The sequence below is a fragment of the Camelus dromedarius genome, chromosome 24, assembly GCF_036321535.1.
Source record: "Camelus dromedarius isolate mCamDro1 chromosome 24, mCamDro1.pat, whole genome shotgun sequence".
Taxonomy (NCBI): Eukaryota; Metazoa; Chordata; class Mammalia; order Artiodactyla; family Camelidae; genus Camelus; species Camelus dromedarius.
The window spans coordinates 21,183,957-21,210,447 of NC_087459.1; the positions used below are offsets into that span (position 1 = coordinate 21,183,957).

General features: G+C 44.8%; 1 protein-coding gene and 1 non-coding gene across 3 annotated transcripts; both read right to left on the reverse strand.

Annotated features, from left to right (window-relative positions):
* Positions 1-83: 83 nt before the first annotated feature.
* On the reverse strand, positions 84-12,242 carry KIF22 (kinesin family member 22; the record flags this gene model as incomplete). 2 transcript variants are annotated; one of them, XM_064478548.1, is given in 10 exon segments in its annotated part: positions 84-252; positions 844-1,012; positions 2,919-3,054; positions 3,187-3,340; positions 3,473-3,703; positions 3,792-4,001; positions 4,230-4,384; positions 4,474-4,601; positions 5,936-6,131; positions 12,152-12,242. In XM_064478548.1, coding segments are annotated over 10 exon segments (1,606 nt in total), but the record flags the coding sequence as incomplete, so codon positions are not given.
* Positions 12,243-20,011: 7,769 nt separating this feature from the next.
* LOC116147273 (U6 spliceosomal RNA) lies at positions 20,012-20,116 on the reverse strand. The gene has a single exon (XR_004130806.2). It is a non-coding gene; the product is annotated as a U6 spliceosomal RNA (small nuclear RNA).
* Positions 20,117-26,491: the final 6,375 nt, after the last annotated feature.

The following is a 26,491-nucleotide window of genomic DNA, read 5'->3' on the forward strand; positions in this document are numbered from 1 at the left end:
AGATGAATGGCATGAAGTCAGCTGCTCCAAATCTCCCCTTCTAAGATCTCAGTTATCTGGGCCCTCCTGGACCCTAAACTTACTCAGTTGTAGGGGCATCACAACAGCCTTTTTGAGGGGTTTAGCAACTGTGACTGTGCGGCGGGCAAGGGGTCGGAGCATTGTGGGAGAGTAATTCTCTTTTTCCTTTGGGTCTGCAGCCTCCTGGGCAAGCACCTTGGCTTCCAGTTCTTTTTGCTTCATCTTAAGCCTCTGTTAGAAAAAATCAGGGAGAGATATGACCCAGAAACAACTTTAAGGCAGCCTGAAGGGCAGTGGATTAGAAAAGTGAACGTGCAGGGCTCTGAGGCCCTCGAAGGGCAGGTGGAGGACCAGATGGGAGAACTACCAGGAGACAATTGGAGCCCAATGGAATTAAGGGCTTTCCAATGATCAGGGCTGCCCAGAAGTGGAACAGACCTCTTTGTGAAACACTAAAGGGATGGAGTGTTCCAAGCAGAGAGTCCTAACTTAATTTGAGCTGGGGTTTAAGAAACTGCAATGTCAAAAAAAAAAAAAAAAAAAAAAGAAAAGAAAAGAAAAAGAAAGAAAAAAAATGGCAATGTCTTGCATTTGTTCCTTTTATCTGGGATTCCCCCCACCTCACCTCTTCACGTCTGATCTCAATTATTTTTCAAAGTTCAGCCACATTAAGGACCTTCAAGCAGAAGCTGGAGAACTGAGGGATTCCGGTGTCAGGTGAAAACTGGATGCTGGTCTAGCCTTTCAGTGTCCTTCTCTGAAGATCTTCAGACTGCTTCTCAAGGCCAATAGGAATCCCACCCTCAACCCCACAACACTTACCTCAATTTCCAAATCCTTCTCCTCCACCGTCTTCATGAGCACCATCCGCTCTCGCCTCGGGGTGCTCAGTAGAGGGGTCCCCTGGCTCCCCTGGGAGCCCAGCAGACGGTCTAGGCTCAGAAGGCGCTCCAGCATAGCTGGGTCCATGCTACTTAGCTTCTGTAGGGGGCTGAGCAGACAAAGACGTTACTCCTCACCTACCCCTTCTCTCATCACCCTCTCCAGCAGCAGGATCCCCCTCATCATGCCTTAACCTGGTGTATCTGTGATTCCAGAGCCCTAGTGTTAACTTGCTAAGCAAGCCTGAATAAGTCATCCAGACCCTCCGGGTACAGTGTCTTCTACAGGTGAATGGGGTTCCATCACCACTTGCCCAAGTAACCTCTCAGGGATGCCAGATCAGATGAGAAACAGCATTTAACGAACACCTGAGTGCCATGTATTCGTGGGAGTCTAAGACATCATCCTGCCCTGAAGGTACTCACTGTCTAACAGAAAGTTAGAGACTATGATAAGGTAACAGCAAGGGCTGTGTGCCAGTCCACTTAGAGGAGCAGTCGGTGAAAGCTTCACAGAGGAGGTCATTTTCAGCAGGGCTTTGAAAGCCATTGAAGACCTCAAACGCTAAGCCTTTCCCTTGTAGGCAGTAGGAAAAGCCTATTTAGGGCAGAGTCCTGACTTAATCTGAGCATGATAATGCCTAACATTTGTTTCTTCTGTCTGGAATCTTCCCCCTCACATCTGATCTCAGCTATCATTCAAAGTCAGTTTGATGCCACCTTTCCATGATGCCCAGCTTGATTGTATATCTTCTTTCCTACACTGTGAACTAGCTCCTCATGGATAGGGAGTGCCCTGTTCTTTGTGTGCAAGTGCCTAGAAGAGCAGGATTAGAAAATACTGGTGAACACAGAAGTCATTTCCCCCTTCCCAGCTCTCACAGAGCAAGAGGATCCTCCTTCCTCATTGTGCTCTGTACTCTCTACCTTGCATTTTATACTGATATTCCCGTCTTGCTTCCTCAACTGAAACGTGAGCCCCCCAAGGTCAGGGTCTGTCTAGGTCTGATGTGCCCCATCACTGAGCTTACCCAAGGTGCCTGTCTGGCAGAGACCTGGCCTATTCACATGTAATATAGATGTGCAGGTGTGTATGTTTCTCTGAGTTTGTACACATAGGAGTGGGGACTGCTGACAGATGGCTTAAGGACAAGATTGAGAAATGATTCCGAGTGAGCACAAGCACTTTATGTATGCCATCTTTCCTTGACTATGACAGCCCCGTAGGGCAGAGTGTGTGCTAATCCTTGGCTTCCTCAAGTCACCTTTGTTCAGTAATCTTAGGACTTAGACAATTTAGAGAGGCTTTATTTCAGCTAGGGGTAGAAAGAGGACAGAGTTCAAACTGCAGCTGGTTCCTTGGAGTTAGAGAAGGCCAAGTATCCAGACATAGAAAGCAAGACCACTAAACAGAGGTGACCTGAGTATTGGTACATACTGGGCCCTGAGGTGGGACTATCAGAACCGGCGGAGGCCATGCACAGAAAGGACTTACTTTAGAGAGGCTTTGTTTGGATTGAGGGTAGAAGCAGAGCAGTTAGGACAGCAACTTTGCCCTTTCCATGGAAAGTCATGGAAAGGTTGGACTCTAACACAGATGTCTCTGCAAGACATCTCTCTTCATGTCCTGATCTCCTTTGCTTTGCTCTTCTTATCATCGGTACCTAAAAGACCTGATCCTCATTACTCCTTGAGTCAGAAGCACAAGTGCTCATCCTTGAAATATCAGTGCCAAAATGTGAGATTTTGCTGGCTGCATTAAAGGGGTGGGAAATGGAAAGGAAGGGGGCTAGGAGCTCAAGGAGGAGGCCTCCTGGGGCCCCTGGCAGCACCATCAAGGCTTGAGGTTGATCTTAGCACTTCAGTGAATTCAACAGAGGAGGATTTGGGGTGAATCCAATGGAAGAACAAGTTCACAGCTCAAGGATCTGACAGGCTAAACCCACTGCTAATCTGCACCCAATCCAGACACAACAGGAAAGGGAATATGCCCAAGGCCCCTTCCTCTCTGCTCACCTGAGTTTCTGGGAGGCAGAGGCTGGAGCTGCTGGGGGCTCAGGACTCCCAATTTCCTCTTCCTCAGAGCCTCGGGCTCTCTTTGCCTCTGAAGGGCCTAGCAGTTCTTTCTGAGACAGTTTAACAGGTGCCAAGACTAGGGGAAGATGGCAGGGTAGAGGTGGGGGAGAGAAGGGGTGTCAGTCTCTATGGTGATGCTTGGTGGAATCAGTGAACTCCCCAATTATCCAGACTCTGCCTTTCCACTCCTGCCAATCCCAGTCCTCACCATGAAGCTGCAAACTCTCATTGGTAAAAGGCCGGTTTATCACCTCCTTGGACCTGGCAGCAAAGTTGAGTGCAGAGACTGTGTCTAGGTAGAAGCGTCTCTCAGGGGCAATGTTGGCAATGAGGATGCTGTGGGCTGAGCCACCCAGAGAGTCCTGAGGGATGGGGATGGAGCAGGGTTGGTGGGTCAGAAGCCCCATCTTCCCCTCCCCTGCTGTTCCCCAACACCCCAGCAGGCCTGAGAACCCCCTTCTCTAGCCCCCTTTGCCTGAGATGGATGGCCTGACCTGCAACAGGCGAGTGAGCTTGCTGTCCCGGTAAGGCACACGCGGGAGGCCCTGGTTCAGCGCATCCACCACCTTGCCCAGTACAAAGAGGGAGCTGTTGATAGCTCCACTCTCCTTCAGCCGCAGGCCCTTGTTGCCCGTGCGCCGGTTGTCCTCTGAGCCAGCCAAGTCAATCAGATACAGTTTACCCTCCCGCTGGCGAAACGGGGCCAAACGTTCCCGCTGATCCACCTAGGGGGTAAAAGCAAGGACCCCTGAGCAAGGACCCTAGCTCAGGCTCCAGTGGATCCCCAGGTCTTCACCCATCACTGGGACTCACCTTAACCAGAAGCACAGCATGACTTCGGGAGGAGCGCTGGTTGAGCCGGGTGGCTCCTACAGTCCGATTTCGACTGGCTGGTAGGAAGTGCCGCTCAAAATCAGCAAAGCTAGTGATGGGCTTCTGCGTAAGGCCTGGAATCAGGATGTTTCCTCGACAGTCTTCTCGAATCACCAGGTCTCCCGATGAAGGTTCCAAGAGGTCTAACACCTGTTTGAGAAGTGAGAGGTAGGACCAGTTCTCCAGTCACATGCTGCTTACTTCCTGGGGATCAGTCTCCTTTCATCTGTTGGATTCTCAGAGTTGTACTACCTAGTACCCCAACCTCTATCTTTTTAGGTATTGCACCTCCTTGCTGGAGTGCAGCTTCATATTCTAGAACTAGGTCTGATTTTTGACCCTTTGTCTCCTCCTTTCCTGACCAGAAAGGGACCTCACCTTTTCCTGGTAAATCTCTAAGTAGGACATAGTAACAGACAGAGCCCATGGTCGGCCCTCAGCGCCCTCCTCCCTTGTGAGCTGTAGGAGGTCCATGAGAGCACGGGGAATCACCCCAGGTTGCTCTGGGCTGCCCAGCATTGTGTGCGTCTTCCCTGGGGAGAGAGTGGAGAAAGCTGTAAGATTTGTCCCCCACTCCTGGGTCCTTTCTGACCCATAGCTATTCCCTATCTGGCTCCCTCACCTGCCCCTGTGGGCCCATAGGCAAGCACACTGGCATTCTGCCCTTCCAGCAAGTGCCTTAGGATGGGCTGCACTGATCCTGCATAGATGTCCTGCTGAGAACTCCTCTCCCCATAAAAGGCATCAAACCTGCAGGCAGGAAGAAAGGAGGGAATTAGTGGAGGGTTCCATTCTCACCTGGACCTAGAGGATAAATACTGGCCTCGGATTTTAAAGAGTCTCTATGCCTTTTCTTGCACAAAGACCTTAGAAAGCACCCACTGAACACCTTCCATCCCAGTCTCTATATTGACGTAGGAACACAGTGATGAATCTGACCTCCTTGGTCTTGGGAGTCTTGCAGTCTGGTGGCATAGCTAGATACCCATACTTTGCTGCAATTCAGGAAATGAAGATGAAAACGCACTAGAAGGAGTAACTGAGTCTGTCTGGGGAAGGAGAATTTTGCCAGAGAAGAAAAAGATACTCTAAGTATCAATAATAGCACATAAACAAGACGTGTGAAAGGGCAGGGCTCCCCAATCTTTTTCACATCACAGTATATATAGAAAGTAGCACCTGTACACCACAGTGGAGTAAGGAGAGGATGCTGCTAATGACTAGATGAGACTCAAAATACCTATAGTGCATTCACTGCACTCCGGTGGAGAAGCTGTGGCTGAGGCCATGGCAGGGATTAGTATGAGTCGAGTGTAGCATGTGTTGGAGGGATGAGGCTGGACAGAAACTGAAGCCAAATTGTCAAGGGCCTATAACAGGGCTGGCAAACTTTTTCCATAAAGAGCCAGACAGTAAATATTTTAGGCTCTGTGGACCATATCGTTCCTTCCACAACTACTCAACTCTGCCACTGCAGTCAGGCAGAAAGCAGCCATAGACAATATGTAAATAAATGAGCATGCCTGTGTTCCAATAAAGTTTTATTTACAAAAAACTCCTGGTCAGATTTGACCTGCAGGCTGTAGTTTGCCACCTCCTGGCCTAGAATGACAAGCCAAGGAGCCTGAACTTTAAATCTCCAATGGAATTTTAAAGTAGTTGGTCTTGTGAGTTTTGTCCCCAAACCTGGGTGGTCTTCTCTGACATCACCCTACTGCTGCCTGGGTTGGCTAGTTGGTCTGTGTTCCCCCAACCCTTCCCACACCTCCCCAAGACCCGAACTGGGACTCCCCTGCTCACCTTTGCTGCTCCTTCCCAATTTTGTACCCATTTCCCTCACAAGACTGAACAGTAATGTGTGTCTGATTCAGCGTCTAGTCTTTCCCCACAGTATCTTACAGAGGACCCACCCCAGTGGGCACCCACAAACATTTCCTGCATGAACAAATGAAGTGTGGGGAACAGCTCTGTGCTAAGGAAAGAGCAAGGATCCTGAGGAGGAAGGTCTGAGAAACTATCTAGGCAAGTGATAGTGTGAGCAGGTCTCAGAGAGGGATAGGAGGAGAGAGTGGCCTGAGCCTTACTGGTATTTGAGAGTCTCCTGGTGGTTCCTCCAGTTGGCAATCTCTAGAGAACAGCTGTCCAGACCCCGTACACAGGGGGTATCATTTTCTCCAGCTGTTCCATCCACAAATGGCCGCAGTCGCACGGCTACCCTTACTCGAGCTGGAGGCGGGCGCCGGCCAGCTCCCACCTTGCTTAGCCGACAGCGACCAGCTCCTGGAAGAGAGAAGATAAGTTTAAGGCATGAAGTATGGTGGTAGCTTTGCTGAGAAGTAAGAGGAGTCGTCTTGGAGGAGGAGGTACTTAAATTAGCTGAGCTCTGAAGGATGAACTGGAGTTTTCTAAGCATTCCAGGCAGAAGGAATGGCAAGTGCAAAAGCACAGAGGTGTGAAAGCATGGGTCCCTTAGAGAACTGGTGAGGCAGGACTGTGTGCTCTGTTGATGAGGGCGAGCACAGAAGGGCAAAATAGAAGAAAAAGATGAACCGAATGCAGAGTGTAGTGGGGGGTTTGAGGAGAGAGATGATATACAAGCCAGGGACTAAAGCATATCACGTATTAGCAAACATTAACATTTATGAAGCACTGACTACATGGTGGGTACACTTTAATCTCCATGGTGTCCCTGAGAGGCAGGTTCTGTTAGTCCCGTTTTTCCAGTGAAGACGCTCATAGAGGCGCAGCAGCTCCCTCAAGCACCTCAGTGTTTTATGCCTGGGGCCTTGGAGCTATTACTTTATCTTGTATCACAACCTACATTTTGTCTTTTGCTCTTCAAAGGAGGAATAAGCAGAGCCTAAAAGCAAAACAAAACCCCAGCATCTTAGTAGACTAGAGATCCCCGTAACCTTGACAACAGGGGCAGGAAAAAGGCCTGGAGGCTGGGGTCCTGAGGATAGTATTGGGAGGGTCAGGGGTCACAGCTCATTTCGGGGGAAGCTTTTTCCACCCTGGCCATGCTGTGGGTGTCCCTAAGCTTGGCCTCAGTTCCTATCCTGCTCTACAGGTAGATCCAGTAGGGTGTAGACTGTAATATGTATACAAATAACCTGGAAGATCTGGTTAAAATACAGATTTGGCTTCAGTCCCTAGGGTGATGCCTAAGATTCTGCATCTCTAGCAGCTCCCAGGTGATGCTGATGCTGCTGGCAGGACACACTTTGAATTTTCAAGGTGTTGACATGACCAGCACCTCACAGTTATTCAAGGATTAAAAGAGTTGACGTGTCTCCACCTAAAACCAGTCAATGAACTGCCTGATTTTTCTGTGCCTCCATTTCTTACCTGGGGTTTATATATATATATATATATATATATATATATATATATATATATATATATATATACACACATATATATATATATATACACACACACACACACACACAAATACGTACATATACACACACACACATATACACATTATATATATTATACACACACACCCCAAACTGCTAATGATTTTTCTCTTGATGGAGGATTATGTGGGTTTATTTTCTATGTAATCTAGTTCTGTTATGCCATAATGTTTGCATTTTTTTAAAAATGATAAAAATGACACTGTGGAAATCTTTGTTTGGAAGGGATAAGGTTTTGAGGCAGCCTCTAGTCCCTTTCTGACCCAGCTCAGTTTGTAAAAGGCACTGACATTAAATCCTCCTCCACTGTAAGCTTTCAATTTAGTTTACTTCCCATAATTTCTGTGAGGATTAAAAAGCTGGAAAAAAATCTTCTGAGGAGGGCATATTTTACATCGGAGGATACCATTCTATAGCTCACAGCTAAGAGCAGTATTCAAACCTTGCTCTCTTTACCTCCAAAAATCAGCTTTTAATGAAGATGCTATATTGCCTCCCTATTATGTACCAACTGGGAAAGTTTTTGGTAGCTCTGATTCTCTCCTTTTTGCTGGTGGTAGTAGCTGGTTGTTGGGAGCCTTTTTGCCTGTGGCCTCATACAGGCAAGAAGCTGGTATGTGTGGCCAGCACAGAAACAGCAAGTCAAAAAGCTGGACAGACGCCCCCGGGACGAATCTTACACATAAGTAAGACATACCCATAAGCAGTCGGCCTGTTCCAGAAACTGGACCTCTGTTCCTTCATCTGACAAACAATACTAGTAACACCATTTCTCACTCTAAGGTTTACAAGGCACTTGAGATTCTAGTTCTCATTTGACCCATGGCAGTCTCGAGACTCAGTAGCAAGTTAGTAGAAACCTGCAGATGCACCTGCACAAATGAGAAAACTAAGATGCAGAGAGGTTCACTGACTTGTCAAAAATGTGTGCGGGAGCCTCTCCTTACCTGTCTTTCCCAGGTTTCTATTTTGTGGGAAAAGAGAAAGATGGCAGATACAGAAGCACTTAGAAAGCTCAGTGATCAATACAGGGGAAGGGAAAGTCTGTGGTGATGTAGAAAGAGTATAGACTGGTTAGACAGAGCAGAATTTAAATTCCAGTTCTAACACTTATTAGCTTGTGACCATGGGCAACTGACTTAACATCCATGTACCCGTTTCCTTACCCATAAATGGGGTGGGGTGAGCCTTGGAAGGGCTTAATGAGGATTAACAGAAGTAACATGTAAAATGTCAACAGAGTAGTATATAGTAGGCTGGTAAAAATTCAAGGTCGGAAAAAAATTCAGGGTAAGATGGCCTGGGTTCAAATCCCAGCTCTGCCACTTACAACTAACTAAATAACCTGGCGAAATGATTTTTCCATTCCTGTGCCTCAATTTCCACACCTGTAAAATAGGAATAAATAAAAATAACTATTCGTTGGGTGGCTAAGGTAGCAAATACAGTAATTCATGTAAAGGTGCTTCAAACAGCATTGGTACTTGGTAAAAGCTCTGTAAGAGTTTTCTTTTCATCACCCATTTTCCAAATGAGGAAACTACAGTATTAGAGAGGTTAGCTAGCTGCCCATGGTCAACAGCGAGAGAGTGATAGAGCTTCAAATGAAGGTCTAACTCCAGAGCTCATTACGTGAGCTCAGCCTCAGCCTCTTCATTTCCGTTTCCCCATAGGCCTTGGAGTAGGAGGCAGGTTCCACCTACTAACTGTGACCTTGGGAAGGCTTCTTAACCTCTTTAAGCCTGTTTCTTTCTCTAAAAATAACAGTATCTACCCCAATAAGATTGTGAGGAGTCAGAGAAATAATGTACATACAATGTTTAGCACAGAGCCTGCAGTAAGCACTCAGCAAATGTCCCCAGTTGTTATTGTTTACTATTACATTACACTTCTCCTCTTGCTACTCACTCCCCTCAAGGAGGCAACTCACTTCTACCCTCACCATCGAGCAGGGTCATCAGTGACCTCCTTCCTGCTAAATCCAATAGACAAGCTCAATCCCCATCCTATCTGACTTCCCAGCAGCATTCAACACCCTTGATCTTTCCTTTGGAAAATATACTTTTCCCTGAGTTTCCATGCCACCCAGTCTCTATTCACTCCTTCTCAGTTTCTGTGTTTTTCCTAGGCTACTTCTATCCTCCTGTCCAGATCAGGGATGTTCAGTTTCTCCACTATTGATATTTTGGATTGAGTAATTCTTGGGGGATGGTGGTGGGGTGGGGGAGCTATCATGTGCATTGTAGGAAGTTTAGCACATATGAATATGTGCTAAACACATTGCCAGTAGTAGCATTCCCCACCGCCCCACTGTAACAACCAAAAATGTCTCCAGATATCACAGGTTGTCCCTGTGGGGAACAAAACTGCCCTTAGTAGAGAACTCCCATTGATTAATTTCACAGGCATGGTCACCTACCCTCTTGGCTTCAATTACCACCTCAAAGCTGATGACTCCTAGTTGACACCTCCACACCAGACATCTCTCCTGAACTTCAGATCCACATTCCCAGCTGCTGCCCTGACATCTCTTCTTACATGGTTCTCAGGCACTTCAAACTCCACCCATCTTAAACTGAATCTTTCTCCACCTTTCTGCAACCTCGCCTTCCTTCTGTGCTCTCTAAGGTAAATAAATGGAACCAACCCCAAAGACGGGAGAGTCTTTCTTAACTCCATCTTCTCTCATTTCCCATATCAGTTTTTCATTAATATCTGTCAACTCTACCTTTTTAAATGAGTCTACTTGTTCCCCATCCACACTGTACAATCTTTGCCAAGGTTGTCCTCATCTCAGCAGTCTCCCAACTGGTCTCCTCACCTGCAGCCTCACTTCTTTCCAATCATCTTCCTCCACTTTCTTCCTTGCACTGTAAGCCCTCAGCAATAATGAATTTCCTTCAGTTCCTACAACACACCAAGTTCTCTCACACCTTTGGGCCTTTGCACATGCTGTTCTCTCTCCCTGGACTATCTTCTTTATCCTTTCACCACCACCTCCTGCCAAGTAACTGAGATAATTGAGGCAAACACACCTTACTTCCTCTAAAAAATCTTTCCTTGTAAAATTACTGCCCTATTAAGACTCTGTTAGGTGAGCCCATGGCTCTTTAGCTTCTCTATCCAAGCACTCACAACATTCCATGGTAACGGCATATTTGTATCTTCTCCATCTGACTGAACTCAGTGAAAACAAGCCTTACTCTGCTCACCCTTATATCCCCAATGCGTGGCACAGAATAGGCTCTCAGGGAGTATATGCTGAACAAATTAAGTTTTGATGGCCTAACTAACATAAAACATTGGCTTATTTGTTTCCTGTTTTCTTCATAAAAGTGGCTCACTGCCATTCTTGCCCCAAAGCTCACAGTGCAGGACAGGAGGGAAGGATAAGCACAAACATACAGATGCCTATGGTACAAAAGTCTATCCTTTTCATTAGAAAAGCAACTTTAAGGTTGGGCCAAGCTAGCGATAATTTCTTCTAATTTTCCCCTCTTCCAAAATTCCCAAGTTTCATTCAGCTTAACTTTTTCTTTTATTGATGAGGAGATTGAGCCAAAGAGAGCATCTCTGGCCTTACATCTTAAATAAGAAATTGATCACTTGGTAGTCTTTTTGTCGCACCAAGGCCTGGCAAACTCCTATCCAACCTTTGAAACCTACCTCAAATATCACTTCCTTAAGGAAGTCTTCCCAGGATACCCAAGGGTTTACTCCCAATTCTGCACTCCCTATAGCAGTAGGTAGTCATTGCTTTTCATGATGTTATGTTTCTGTGACTATCTACTGAAACAGACTATATGCACCTCTAGGAATAGGACAATATTCATTCAAACATATTTACGCTATCTGCTATGTACCAAACACAGGGGGGTCTTGGAAGGGTGCAGGGAAGTTGTGCTCAGACAGCAGGAATTTCGTGTGCTTGGGCATAATGGTTAAGAGCAGAGCCTCTAAAGTCAGACTGCCTGAGTGAGAATTCAAACCCCAATATTTACTATTTCTTAACTTTCAGCAAGCTTTTCAACTCATCTATGCCTCAGTTTCTTCATCTGTAAAACAGGGACAATAACAGTAAACTGCCTCAGCGTTGTGCAGATAAATGATTCATCACCATAAAGTGCTTACAACTATGCCTGGCACGGAGCAAGGGCTCAACATGTGTTTTGTCATTCTACTAAATAGCTTTGTTTTTCCACGGGGCCTGACAAACAGTAAGGGATTCCAATAAATTACTATAGTGCCCACCATAATCACTGACTAGAATTTTCTACAGGAAGAGAGCAGAGCAAGATTCTGAATGTCCTAACAGCCTTTCCAACCCTAAAATAGCACTGACTTCCACGGATAGAGTGAAAGCAGTCCCTTATTTCCCTTTTCTGTGATCTCAGTACATCTTATGCTGTCAACTGACACCCAGCTGCAGCCCGTCTGAACCTCTAACGTCTCTCAGGGATCTCCCTGCACCCAAACAACACGTCTTACACAAACCCTTCCCCCAAACCTGCATCCAGCCCCCTTCCGTTTGTCCCTACGGTTAGAGTATTAGCTACTTCTCGATCGCTTACTCATGTAATCTTCTGAGATGGGGTCATTGTCCCCATTTTACAAAGTAGACTGAAGCTCACAAAGGAAAAGTGAGCTGGGATTAAAAAAGGCGCGGGCACCGGTCTCAACCCTGGTCTACTGATCCGCGCTGAGAGCAGGAAATTGAGAAGGAACTAGCCTGCGACTCCCACACTCCCAGCTTTCCGCTTCCCGCCCCCGCGCCATTCCGGCGTCTCAGGGACAACTCGCGGAGCCTGGACCGGACTCCAACGCATCGCCCTACAAGGCTCCAGACCACGACGCCCCGCCCTGCCCGGGCTCGCGTACCCGAGGTCGCCGTCGCCATCTCGCGTCGCCTCCGGTACGCCGGAACCCCCGCATCCATTCCACTCCCTCTTTGGACCCGCCTCTCTATTCGAATTTCCCGCTGCCCCGCCCCCTCTCCTGAGCTCCACCAATCACCGCCACTCGCCACCGGAAGCCTCTGCTCGTACCTCGCAACTATCCCGCCCTCTAGGGCTCCCCTCCGGGCCCGGCAAGAAAGTGGGCCCTGGCGGAGAACGCATGCGCGCACGTCGGCTACCTGGCCGTTGACGTCAGGGCCGGCGGTCCCGCGTGAACTCCAGAGTCCCGAGTTTTCGGCGACCTTGGCTGTCGGGGCAGCTGGTGAGCGCTTCCTGGCAATGGGCTCCCTTTACCTTCTGCGTTTCGAGATGTAGATTTGCTTTAAGTGTAGACTTTTCGCCTCACTATCCCCCTTCAAATAACTACTAATTTTGGTAGGAATCAAGCAGAGATCGAAGGCAATAGATTTATCCAGAAATTTCTTGAAACTGAATACAATTGCCGCTATTTTTTTTTTTAAGTGGCAGAATAAGGCACGTTATAGGGATAAGGAAAATGTTGCATGGAAACGGGATTATTCTAAACGACTCGTAGTGATCTTCAGTTTTACAGTTTTCTTGCCTCAGAAGTTGTTTCTTGCGCCTGTGGGGCGGGAATCGTTTGTGGATTTCAGGACTTGACGTCAGTGCCAGTCAATGGTGCTTTAACTTCTGGTCACTTATTTAGGTCTAGACCACACTGGCTGGATTATGGTCGGTCACGTTGCACTCATCTCTTGCTGAGCCCCAAGCCGCTACATGAGGTGCAGGGACCAGGTGACATGTGTCCCCTTATGTCGCATGGTTGAGCTGAGGACAGCAGCTCGGATGTTCCTTACTCAGCACTCAACACGTCGGAGTGGATGGTAAAGTCATGGGCTGTTACTTAGTCAACTTCACCCTTGGTCCCATGTCGTATGGGTTCAGTCGTCAACTGTTAAGTAGTTCCCCATCCCTTCTGGAATCTTAATCAGGGATGACCATCCCATCTTTGAGCTCCTGGTAGGGCCCTGGTTTAGACATTATGTCCAACCTATCAAGAAACACAACAAAACAAACAAGCCCCAAATATTAGACCAGTGGTTTGCAAATTTTGGGGCCTTGGAATCCCTTTGCGTTCTTAGAAATTGAGGCCCCAAAGCTCTTTGCTTTATATAGGTTTTGTCTATCCATATTTACTGTGTTAGAAAGTAACACAAGTTTGAAATATTTATTAACGCACTTTAAAATTACAGAAACAAATCTGTAGAAACAGAAAGTTGCCAAGAGACGGTGATGGACTGATGAACTGGGAGTATTTCTAATAGGTATGGAATTTCTTTTTGGGGTGATGAAAGTGTTCTGGAATTAGGCGGTGGTGATAATTGTACAACATAGTGAATACACTAAAAACCACTGAAGGGTACACTTAAAAATAGTCAGTTTTAGGTTATGTGAATTATATTTCCATTAAAAATTGCCAAAATTACAATAACAAAAAAAATTACATATTACATATATAGCATTTTAATTTTTAAAAGACTATTTTCCAAAGCAAAAAATAATTGGAAGAGCAGCATTGTCTTACATTTTTATAAATCTATCTAAACACTATACGATATGTAGTGACACAACAGATTGAGTGCAGAACAAGCTAAACTAGTCTATGGTAAAAAAGTCAGAAGAGTAATTGCTTCTTGGGAGTTGGGGGCAGGAAGTAGCTAGGAAGGGCCCAGAGGGAATTTTCTGGGATGGTGGCAAAGTCCTATATCTTGATAGGAGTTGGGTTACACAGGTGTATGCATTTGTCAAAACTTGTGTGTGGAAGCATGACATGGTTTTCCAACTGTGTGATCCTCATATTGGAATTCCTTGTAAGACTTGTTTCTAAGATGTTTGAAAATCATGAATATGTGAAAAATGCCCAGGCTTTAACATCAGAAAGACCTGAGTTTAATCCTGGCTCTGCTACATACTGTTTGTGACTTTGGACAAATAACATTTAGCAGAGTGCCTGATACATCATAGGCACTTAATAAATACTTACAATATGACTGAATGAAGTAATTTATCTTAGCTTTAGTTTTGTACTAAGTACAATGATCTCATTTTAATTTGTTCTACTAAGATTTAGAGGGTTTTTAGGTGAGTTTCCTTTTGATGACAAACTAAAGCAGAGAATCAGGGAGAAAAGTTTCTTTTTGCTTGGATTTGCTCAGTTATTCAATCCTGGGGAATAGACAGGGGTGTAAGTTTGGGGGAGGGGACACGGTGACCTCTGACATCTGTCCTTGTGACTCTCATCACCTACAAACATAGCAACGGCCTTCTATCATGGTCACTTCATCTAAACAAAGGGAAATAATGCTACTACTTTCCAATAGAATTGTCACAATTCAATGAGGTCATTTTGAAGAGTACCTGAACATGTAATGTTAGTTGCCTCTTTCATTTTTCATCTCTCCCTACTGTTTTCCCTGAAAGAAATAAACATGTGTGACATGTTAAACATGTAAACATGTCAATATAGCCTTCCTACCTGAAGTGATCCTTAAGCGTTCTCTCATATGCCGTATGTTAGTAATCGGCCTGTATTTGCTATCTTTCCCCAGCACGTACAAGCCCAAATTCCTGATAACACCAAGGACTGCACACTTTCATTGGCTGGACTTGAATTTATTGGTCCAAAAACTTTCTTGAAATCCATGAGGTGCAGCCTAAAAGGGAGCCTTGCATTACATAGAGGATTGGTTTTGTTGGTGATTGCTGTTAGGGACCTGCATCAGCTTGCACAGGTTGGGGCTTCTCTACTCTTGGGGCTGCTCAAGAGGCCTGGCCCTGTGTTCCCTCGAAATAGCTCCCCCTTTTGCGCTCTGCATTGGGAGCTGGAGGACTCATTACGTACGTCAAATCATCACATTGTACACTTTAAATACATTAGAATTTTGACAAAAAAGAAAATGAAGTTACTAAAAGCATGGGTTTTGATAACCTAATAAATTCATCTTCAGGGAAAAAAAAAGAGCCAAATTGAGGTTTCCCTGAGGAAGAAGAAATTCTACCTATACACTGCAGCATCTCCTCTTGCCTGGAAGCTTCCAGATTTCAGGCTTGCCTAGCCAGCCTCAACAGTTGCATAAACCAATCCTTTGCAATAAATCTCTTGTTGTATATATGTACGTATACCTCCTACTGGTTCTTTCTCTGGTAGAACCTGACTGATACAGCAAATAACTTTACTTATTTAACTGAAAAAGTAAAGGTGTGGTGTTAACTTCCTCAAATTTCACTCTATACCTGCCCCCCCAACAGAAACTAACCTATACCTTCACTCTTTATTTTCTTCTCTCTTTCTTAAAGTTCCCTGCTCCCAAACCTACATGAAACATCCTTGCCAATCTTTTCTGAGACTTTGCTCCATCAATTATCTTCTCTTCCCTGAATATTCAGCCTCTTCCTCTAACTCATGCTCATGTCTCTTCCTTGTCTAGGATGAAAAACAAAACCCCTGCTTTCTTACATTCCCCATAAATATTACTTACTGGAATATTTTCTACCTTTCTAGAGCCAAGCTTCTCGAAACATCCAGTTCTTGTTGGCTGTATTTCCTCACTGCCATTCATTCCTTAACCAGTTGCAGCCTGTCTCCAGCTTCCCTCAATCCACTAAAACTTTCTCTGTCAAGATTATTAAGGAACCTCTGGTTGCTAAAGCTGAGGAAACTGAAGCCTGTCCTTTTCTTGACTTTTCAGAGGCATTAACCACTCCTTGAAATTTCTGTCTTGCCTTCGTGTGCATCGGTCCTCCTGCTGTTTACCTCCCAGACCACTCCATTCTCTATTTCTTTGCCTGATTCCTCTTATTTGCACCAACCATCAAACGCTGGTGTTCCCCAATCCTCTCTGACTTCAAGCTTCTCATTTCATATGCCTATAGTTTCCTTGGGTGACTTCTACGTCTTGAAGTTCACAATCTATGCGCTGGGTTTGCACTGACACTGCACCTGAGTAGCCAGAAGGAAGCAGGTGAAGGCCTCACCTCTGCTTCCACCTCATTCGGTCCTGTTTGAACTGTTCCACGTTGAACCCATGTGCCAGCTGGGGGCCTCCCTGTCCCAATCCTACAAGCAGTGAAAGGACACCCCTTCCCGAGTCCTACAGGCGGGAAAGTCTTCCCAAGCTTTCTGCTGTTGCAGGCTTTCACTCCAATGGGGGTGCTGAGAGGGGGGAGTCAACAAATGAACAACTACCGCGCGATCTGTGCTATGAAGAAGTCATCAAAGCAGAGTGAGAGCGTGCAGCGGGGTGGGGAAGCCGCTCCTCTGGCTGCAGCGCCCTCTGCTTGGGTAACATTTGCAAAGAGTCCCAGTTGAAGTGATGGAGAGAAATACAGATATTTGGGTGAGGAGTGGGCCTGGCAGAGGGAACAATAAGTACCAGAGCCCTGAGCAGGAAGTGTGTGGGATGAATTTAGAAACAGCAGGGAGGGTAGGGTGGCTGGTGGGAAGTGAGCGGGAGGTGAGGTCTGGGCGGCAGCCAGTGGACAGAGGGTGCAGGGCCTGGAGGCTGTGATCAGGAGTTTGGAGTCCTTCTGAGAGTGACGGGAGCCATTGAAAGGGTTTTGCCTTTTAAAAGGGTTCATCGCTCCAGATTTTGATAAAGCGGAGAATAGACTTTATGGGTGAGCCTGGAGAAGGAAGGCCATGGCAGGAGCCTTGTGAACCTTCCCGTTTTGCTGGATAACCTCTTGCCTGCCCCCCACACCTCCACTGCCTCAGAGCTACTCCCTCCCTCAGACAAAGCAGCTCTGTCTTCTTCTCCAAGTCCTGGTGCACATTCAGACCATAGGGTGAGAATCTGCGCCTTCCCCCATCAAGGATTTTTCGCAATATATTTCTAAACAACGGCAGATGTGTTTCCTGTTAAGGGGAAGAAAAACAAAACATTCTCCACCTCCTCCTTTACACATTGGGCCTTCACAAAGGTTTCATCTGAACAAAGGGTTTTACCACAAAAACAAATGTGAACATTGCTTTCCTGCTCACCCTTCACTGTTCCAGTGAATAAACCAAAGTCTCATGAGAGAAGTGACTTCACTAAATTGGCACTACCTACTACCCTCCTGCCCGCCATGTCCCACACGCCAGCCCCTCAGCAGCCTGCAGTTTGCTCCTGCTACTCCAGCTGCCTAAAACGCTCTCGTCCTCCTGCCCACCCAGTCCCTTCTCCCCTCGACATTTGGCCCATGCCACCATCACCCCCACTCGCCACCAAGCCTTCTCTCCCCAGCTCCCTTCTCTTCCCAGCCCCTCACTTGGAACAGAATTCGTGGCACCTTTCTCTGGCCGCCAGCTGTGCCCCCTACTTCACTAGTGTGGTTCTAATTACCCTGCACTGTAATTTATCTGTTTACATGGACGCCTCCACCGATGAGACAATGAAACGGTAGTCCATCCTAAGGCAGGGAATGTGTTGTCTCCACCTCCAGTTCCCAGCTACTGCATCTCACCTGCCTCAGAGCCGGAGCCCCCCAGGAATGACTGTCAAATGCCTCAGCTGCAGCAAGACCTCTGTGAAACATTGCACCTTTGTCTCTTCACACAGCCGTGTCTCTTCTCGCAGGACTGCATATGGGTTTTCTTTAGTTTCTTGGGGTTTTTTGTTAGTTTTTTAATGAAGGTACTGGGGGTTGAACCTAGGACACTGTGCATGCTAAGCATGAGCTCTACCACTGAGCTATACCCTCCCTCCCCCTTTTAGTTTCTTATTTATAACTCCTCTGGAGAAACTGTATTCTGAAGAATACTGGACATAAAGACAGAATTCTGGGATGAGGTGCTCTAATTCTTCTTAGTTGTGTGAATTTAAAGAAGTCACTTCATTCTTTGCAGCCTATATTTCTGCATTTGTAAAATGAGAAAAAAAAATTTCAAGATCAACCAAAATCCTCAAAGACAGTGTTTTTCAAACTGTAGGTCTTAACCCATTCGTGGCACCATGAAATCAACTTAACAGCTCAAGAGCAGCATAGTTTAAAAGTGAAATGATAAAGAAAATAAGAGAGCATTGCATGTAACAAAGTTAAATATTGTTTCTTGAAATAGTGCAGTTAAACACTCTATACTGTGTGTACTGGGTCCTGATATAAAATGTTATTTCCTATTGTGAATTGAGGGTTGTTTTTTAAACCAATCTTGAAAAAAATTAAGTCTGCCTTTCTTAAAGGGTAAGGTACAAATACAATTTCTTTATATACTAATACTCTTTGTTCAAAACTGTCAGGCTAGAAGTGGGTAGGATCATTTCTAGGGAAGTAACTAGTGAATCTGGAGACCCAGATTCAGGTAGGTTAAGTGCACAGTGTTAATAATTTTTTAAAATCCAGATATAATTGACATATAACATTATATTAGTTTCAGGTATACAGTGTCATGAGTCAATATGTATATATATTACAGAATGAATTAATAATTTTTTGAGTCAGACACTTATAGTGATGCACCAGTAATTCATGGACAGAATACTGTGTTATAAAGAGACATGAGTTTAAAGCCTGGTTCCAGTCCTTACTTACTTCATGACCTACTGAGCCTCAGTTTCTTCATCTGAAAACTGGGGAGAATGAAATCAATTTTTGTCAACTCCCGGGCACAGATCTGGCACATGGAAGAAATGTTAATGTTTACTCTCTTCTCCCTTGAGAGTTTCACAAAACACGGCCTTCCTTTTTGGTGTCTTTCAGATAAAGTTGGTCTAGGCAACCTTATCTTTTTCATCTGCAGTTAGCTTTATCTTATGGTTTAGCTTGAGTTCAGATCCTAGAGATCTTGTCAAATGCATTATAAGACTTGAAAAAGAATTTTGTGTTAAGTTGGCTTAAACAACTGAAGTTAAAGTCACTTGGAAAGCTGATTTTAATCTCCTTTTATCAAGATATAATTATATGGTAACTTTTTTTTTAATCTCTGGGTTTTTGCTTTTAGTCTCCACCCCCTTTACTGAATTTCTTGATCAGCTACAACTTTTCACTTTGTTTAGTTTAGTTTTCCTTTGTTTCCCTCCTCCTTGCAAAAATAATCACTCTCCAGAACATATGATAATGTCATATGCAGAGGGAGGAAATCCCCGTCCATCTGAGGATCAGCCACATCCAGGACTCATACGTGCTGGATAAGCTGCTATCAGAGTGGGAGTGAGGTGAGGTCATTCCACCAGGATGCATTCATTCTTGCTATGAGTCAGGAAGAATTCATCTAAGAATAGGAGCAGATTTGGTTTCCTTTACACATCACATGAGGTTCAAACAGTCATCTGCTCTCATGCATGATGCATTCTGCAAATGCATTAAGACAGAGATAGCGTGACGTGCTGGGGAAGAGTACAGGCTGCTGGAATCCAGCCACTGCTACTCGGAAGCTATGAGCCTGGTTAGTTAGTTTTTTTAATTAAATTAAAATTTTTGTTATATTTATTTACTTTTTTAAAGGGAGGTACTGGCATTGAACCCAGGACCTTGTGCATGCTAAGCATGTGCTCTACCGCTGAGCTATACCCTCCCCCTCTATTTATTTTTTTAAACAGGAGAAAAACCAAAAGTTTAATAACACATATACATACATGGGAGAGACCCAGAAAAACTAGGTAACTTGTCAAAATGGCTGAAGCCCTCACCTTAAATACTATCTTCAGCTAAAGACAAAAGAGGATGTTGAGGATGGGACGAGACAATAAGTTACCAGGAGAAGCACGCAGTAAGCAAGGGTGATTGTGATGCAGACTTAAGCATTGCCTTCTCCCTTGATAAGAATTTGTAGAGATTCAGTCACAAAAATATGAGACACTTCACCAACGTGCATGCCATCCTTACACAGCGGCCATATTAATCTTCTCTTTTTCTACAATTTTAGTATATGTGCTGCTGAAGTGAGCACCTGGAGCAAGTTATTTTACTTCTCTCTGCTTCTGTTTTCTCATCTTAAAAGAAAAGGTGGTAGATGTACCCACCTCTTAGAGTTCACTCCAGAACACTGCCTGGTGCATGGTGAGAGCCAAGGAAATGTTTTTATATCGATGAAGTGTGCACAAGTAAAACAATAGTCTCATGTTCTAAGGAGTGGCTCCATCCAGTGGAAATGAGAAAAATCATGAAGTTCCTAGTTATCCCTCACGCTGCCTCTGGTCCCCAGGTGGGCGTGGCAAGGTCCAAGCACACCATGCTCGTAGGCAGCGGTGAGATGGGGCTTGTGGGGGCATGGGTGAAGCCCGCTTGAAGCATAAAGTCCAGAACTCTGGTGTCAGTAACATTGCTTAAGCAGAAGTCTTTAAGCTTCAGCCAGGATGGGTAGCATGAGCATGGCAGGAGGAGAGGAGAGTCTCCCCAAAGAATAGCCTGCTCTGGTGTCCGCTGCTGGTTCTTCCTTGCCTGAGGTTGGTGGCCTCCGCGTTTTGCCCAGGAGCCAGGTTCCTAGTGGTACCCAACACTGTGGAGGGGGCGGTGTGGAGCTGTTGTTGCTGGAGGAGCGTGGAGTTCTGAGCAGAAAGTAAGAAGTAGATGAACTCAGCACTTGTAAATTGGGCCACCCACAGTTCCTCAAAAAGTTACACACAGAACTACTATATGACCAAGAAGTTCTACTCCTAGGTATATACTGAAGAGACATTGAAAACATATGCCCCCACAGACACCTGTACCTGAATGTTCCTAGCAGCAGTACTTGTGATAGCCGAAGAGTGAAAGCCGCCGCATGGCCATCAGCTGAGGAACGGAGGAACAAAATGCAGCACAAGCGTCCCCCGCCCTTCTGGACAGTTCACTTTACGCCACTTCGCTCTTACCGAAGACCTGCATCAGTACGGGTTTCGCTGACCGGAAGAATTCCGAAGGCTTTCACTTTGACAATAAAAGGCAAAAAGTGAGAGTCGCGGTGTGTTCCTTTTGCAGCAAGTGGTTGTAGAGGCATGGAGCACCCCAAACACAGGGGTGTCACCGCCAAGCTCCTTCTGGGAAGACGTCACTCAGCCTCTCAGCATCCAGCCACCATAGCTTTCAACTGTGCCTGTGGGTATCTGTGCTTTATCTTGATTTATTTTGTGCAGCTATTAGTAAGATGTGTCCTAAGATCATTGCTTCTTCACTTTACACCATTTCAGCATATGGAAGGTTTCACAGGAATGCTCTACTTTCAGAGAGTGGGGAAAACTTGTATATCTATGTGCTGGAATATTATTTATTCAGGTATTTAAAAAAAAGGAATGAAGTACTGACTCATGCTGCAACACGGATGAACCTTGAAACCATTAAACTATGTGAAAATGCAAAACATGAAGACCACATATTGCATGAATACATTTATATGAAATGTCCAGAATAGACAAATTCATAGAGAGCAGATAGTAGTTACCAGAAGTGGGGGTGTAGGGGGGGGAGGAGAGGAGGGGGAGTGACTACTAATGGGTATAGGATTTCCTTTTGGGGTGATGAAAATGTTCTGAAATTAGGTAAGTGCTTATGGTTGCTCAATCTTGTGAATACACTAAAAACTACTGAATAGCATACTTTAAAAGGTGAAATTTATAGTATGCAAATTATTGCTCAGTAGAAATAATAATAAATCGATAAAGTTTGGTCTCCCAGTCTTGCTACCTGTAGAAAGTGCGACAGTGATGTGTTTGGGATCCAGGTGAGACCCCTTGGCATGGAGACAGGAGTGCTAGAAGATGGTTGAATTTGGAGGAATGAGTTTTCTGAAACCTGAATACAAGTGAGTCCTCCAGTTGGATCTCAGGTGATTAACAGCCCATGGAAATAGTAATCCTTTCTGATGAATGGGGCAGTGATGGCCAGGTATGTTGTGGAGGATATGAAGTTCAGTGTTTTCTTGAGAGCATCCATTTCCACCAAAATCAGGCTAAGAACTGAGTATGATCAGGCCCATTATCGATAGGAGTTGGGAAAGTTGTGGTCGCCTCTTGGGCCCTCCTTTCTTCTAGAAACATCTGGAGGGCAGCAGTGTGTCACAGGGTGTAGGTTCAGGTGCTGGCCACTGAAAGCCTCAATCTGGAACATACTTCACTGACTTGCCAAGTGGCATCATGGCAGAGAAATGGGACCCACAAAAGCTGCCCCCAAGCACACTCAGCTCAACTGATTGCCTCGACATCCATCAAGTCGTTATCTCCTGATGGGGCTCAGTTCTGGGCCTCAGAGAACTGTTAAGAAGTAAGGATGGCCAGACTGGGCAGGTGGGATCCAAGCAGAAGTGAAGGAGGTACCTGGCAATCAGTTAGCAAGTCCTTTAGGCTGAAAGACAGCAGAATCCCAGAGGGTAGCTCACCAACCCCCCAAATCTCTGTTCCTTTGTGGCCCACGTTCCCTAACTGGAGAAGACATAGCCCAGAACTCCAGTTTTGCAAACACAGGTTTCCCCAGAGAGGCTGCACTGCTGGGAAAGCCTGCTTCTTCCCCTCTCCTGTCTGACCGCTCCCCAAAGAAATCAGAGAGTTTTATCCAGGAAGCCTTCCTACTATTATGAAATATTACACAAATACAGAAAAGTACAAAAAAGAAATGTTCTGTACGTAAAGCTAGTTTTTACTTACTACCTTTGAGTTATCTGCACCCCCAATCTAGTTGGAAATTCTGTTCTGCAATATAATTAACACACCTAGGAGCATATAAATTAGCATTTTGGGGTTGCAGGTCACAGAAACCCGGCCCAAACTATTAAGCACAAAGAGACGTTTATCATAAGGACTCATGAACCCAAGGACAAGAATAAGGCTGGGAATCTGGAAGGAACTGAAATCAGAGACTCAAACACCATCAGACATCTCTTTTTCTCCAATACTCTTCTCTCAGTTCCCTGTGATGGGAGAGGGAACACTGACAGTTCCCAACTTTCACATCTAACAGATTCAGTTACCTGGAGACATTCAGTCTCACTTCCAAAATTCCAAGGGAAAGAACTAATTGGTCCAGCCTGCCTGAGGCATTCCACCCAGTAACTCATGGTTAAGGGAGTAGGGGGAGCTGATGTTGTAGGAATACAACAGCTCTTACTGCCACCACTCAGAAAAGACAATTCCTCAAATAATGGCACCAGTCAAGCAATCCAACAAGCGCCCACTGCAGGGCGGAAGCTATTTGACCCCTCAGAGGATACAGACTTAGGGCAGGAGGTCTCAACCTTGGCTACACATTGAAATCACCTGGAAAACCTTAGCGATGACTGATGCCTGGGTCCCCCCTGCCCCAGGAGATTCTGATTTACTTGGTATGAGGTGTGACTTCAGCCTCAGGCTTTTAAAAAAAAATCTCCCCAGGTGCTTCTAACGTGCACCCCAAGGTTTAGACCTGCTGGCTAGTGCTGTGCTTTTCAAACACTCACGTGCCTGCACATCACGGGTATCCTGATAAGATGCAGCTTCTGATTCAGTAGGTCTAGGCAGAGCTTGAGAGTTTGCATTCTGATGCTCTCCCGGGTGATGCTAACCTGGTCCTCAGCCCATTCTGGGAAGCCAGGTTCTGTGCAGCACTGTCCAAGAGAACTTTCTGTGATGGCAGAAATGGTCTGCAGATGCGCTGTCCAATACAGTAGCCACTAGCTGCAATGTAATTAGCAGATTAATGAAATGAAATGTAATTAGTGAGACTGAAGAACTGAATCTTTTACTTTATTTTATTTGAATTAATTTGAAGAACCACATGTGGCTAACAGCTATTGTATTGGACAGAGCCCGTCTAGTGGATTTCAACCAGAGGGAGGGCATATCTGAATCACCTGTGGGATTACAACCAACTCAGTGCTCTTGTGGCTGCCGAGTTCCTCCTCACCACCCCCAATCCAGGGCCCAAGACAGTGTGATAGAATAGGGGTGCAGTGTGGGGAGAACAGGGATGAAGAGTTGAAGGCCCCACAGGTGATTCTGAAGCACTGTCGTTGCTCACCTGGTGAGAACCATTGATGTAGAATGTTCCAGATATCTATTTCCCTGTTACAAACCACCCTCAAACTTAGTGACCTAAGAAAGCAATGTTTATTTTTCTCATGAATCTGCATTTTGGGCAGGGCTGAGTGGGGATAGCTCATCTCTGTTCTACTTGGCGTCAGCTGAGGTGGCTTGAAGGCTGAGGCTGGAGTCATCTAGAAAGGAGCTCGCTTATGAGTTAGGGAGTTGAGGCTGGCTGTCAGCTGGGACCCTAGCTGGGACTTTAACCAGGGCACCTATTTGTGTCTTAAGCTTCTTCACACATGGTGCCAGAGAGAGAAAGAGAAGAAAAGGGAAAGAGACCAAGTCAGATGGGAACAACTCTATCCCTATTTTTAACCTAGCCTTGGAAGCCATACTGTCACTCCCACCATATTCTAGTCATTAGAAGTGATGGTGGGAAGGGTATGGCTCAGCAGTAGAGTGCATGCTGGCATGCATGAGGTCCTGGGTTCAATCCCCAGTACCTCCATTAAAATAAATACACAAACCTAATTACCCCTCCAAAAAAAACCAAACAAAACAACAAAAAGATAAAGATTTAAAAAATGGTTTGTTAAAAAAAAAAGTCACTAGCTAGCCCATATTCAAGAGTCAGGGGATTAGATACTACCTTTAACAGGAGGAGTGAAAAGGAATTTGAAGACATATTTTTAAACCACCACATACACTTAGAAACAAGGAGCACTACGGGCAGAACTCTGCACACAGCAGCGCATAGTCCAGCTGCCTTGTCTATGAGAAATCAAGTTTTGCTGGTACCAGGCACAGCCAGGCTCATCCCTGACTCCAAAATTCCAACTGGAAGACACCTCCCCAAAGGCCTGTTTTCTAGACTTCTGACCCAGAGGCTACCCTATTACACACACTCCTTGAGTAACTTCCTGATTCCTTTTTTCAGAATTTCTTGAGTGGTGGTGTGGGAGGAACTTAGGGGTCAGGACACCTGGGTTCTGATCCCAACCCTGCAGAAGCCTGTAAAAAAGAATGCAGGTTTATTTGGGAGTGAGGAGATTATAATAATTTTCTTCTCGATGTGTCAATTTTCTGTATTATTATTTAAAGTTTTCATTGTGGTCACAACGTTGTAAATCAACTATACTTCAGTAAGAAATGTTTTTTAAATTAAAAAAAAACTAAAAAAATCTAGAAAAAATAAAGTTCTCATTGTGGTTATTTATATATATACCTACACACACAGACACACACACACACCATAAAACTTATCATTTTAACAATTTTTAAGTGTACAGCTCAGTAGCATTAAGTATATTCACATAGTTGTGCAGCCATCACGACCATCCATCTCCAGAATCTTTTCATCTCCTCAAACTGAAATTCTATACCCATTAAATACTAACTTCCTATCCCTGCTTCCCCTAGCCCCTGGCACCCACCATTCTACTTTCTTCCTCTATGAGTTTGACTATTCTAGGGACTTTAAATAAGTGGAATTATACAGTATTTGTCCCTTTGTGACTGGCTTATTTCACTTGGCATAATGTTTTCAAGGTTCATCCATGTTGCAGCGTATTTCAGAATTTAATTCCTTTTTAGGCCTGAATAATATTTTATACAGAATATAAATACTATGTTATATATTTTATATATACATATATATATCGCATTTTGTTTATCCATTCATCCATCAATGGACAGATGAGTCGTTTCCACCTTTTGACTTCTGTGAATAACACTGCTATAAACATCAGTACGAAAATATCTGTTTGAGTCTCTGCTTTCAGTTCTATTGCACAATGTAGACATATAATTGCTGGATCATATGGTAATTCTATGTTTAATTTCTTAGAGGAACCAGTTAAAACTTTTAAAGCCTTTCTGTAAGTGATGAAAGACAGTGAAGAATCAGCCAGTTTGATGCCTTAGGAACAAAAAAAATCATGTCTGATCTTTCTGGTTTTTAATAACGTTTACCCCTCTAGTGCTTCTATTTTTTTAAAGACTAATTACAAGAGAACATACATAACAATTTTCAGGTTTTATTTATTTGAAATTTCTTTTAAAAATAAAACTTTTTTCATGTGCCTATTGATCATTTATGTTTCTTCCTTGGAAAATTGCTTGTTTAGGTCTTCTGCCCATTTTTGGATTGGGTTGTTTGTTTTTTTCTTATTAAGTAGTAAGCTGCTTGTATATTCTGGAGATCAAGCCTTTGTCAGTTTCATTTTTTGCAAAAATTTTCTCCCATTCCTTAGGTTGTCGTTTTGCTTTGTTTATGGTTTCCTTTGCTGTGCAGAAGCTTGTAGGTTTAATTAGGTCCCATTTGTTTATTCTTGCTTTTATTTCTATTGCTTGAG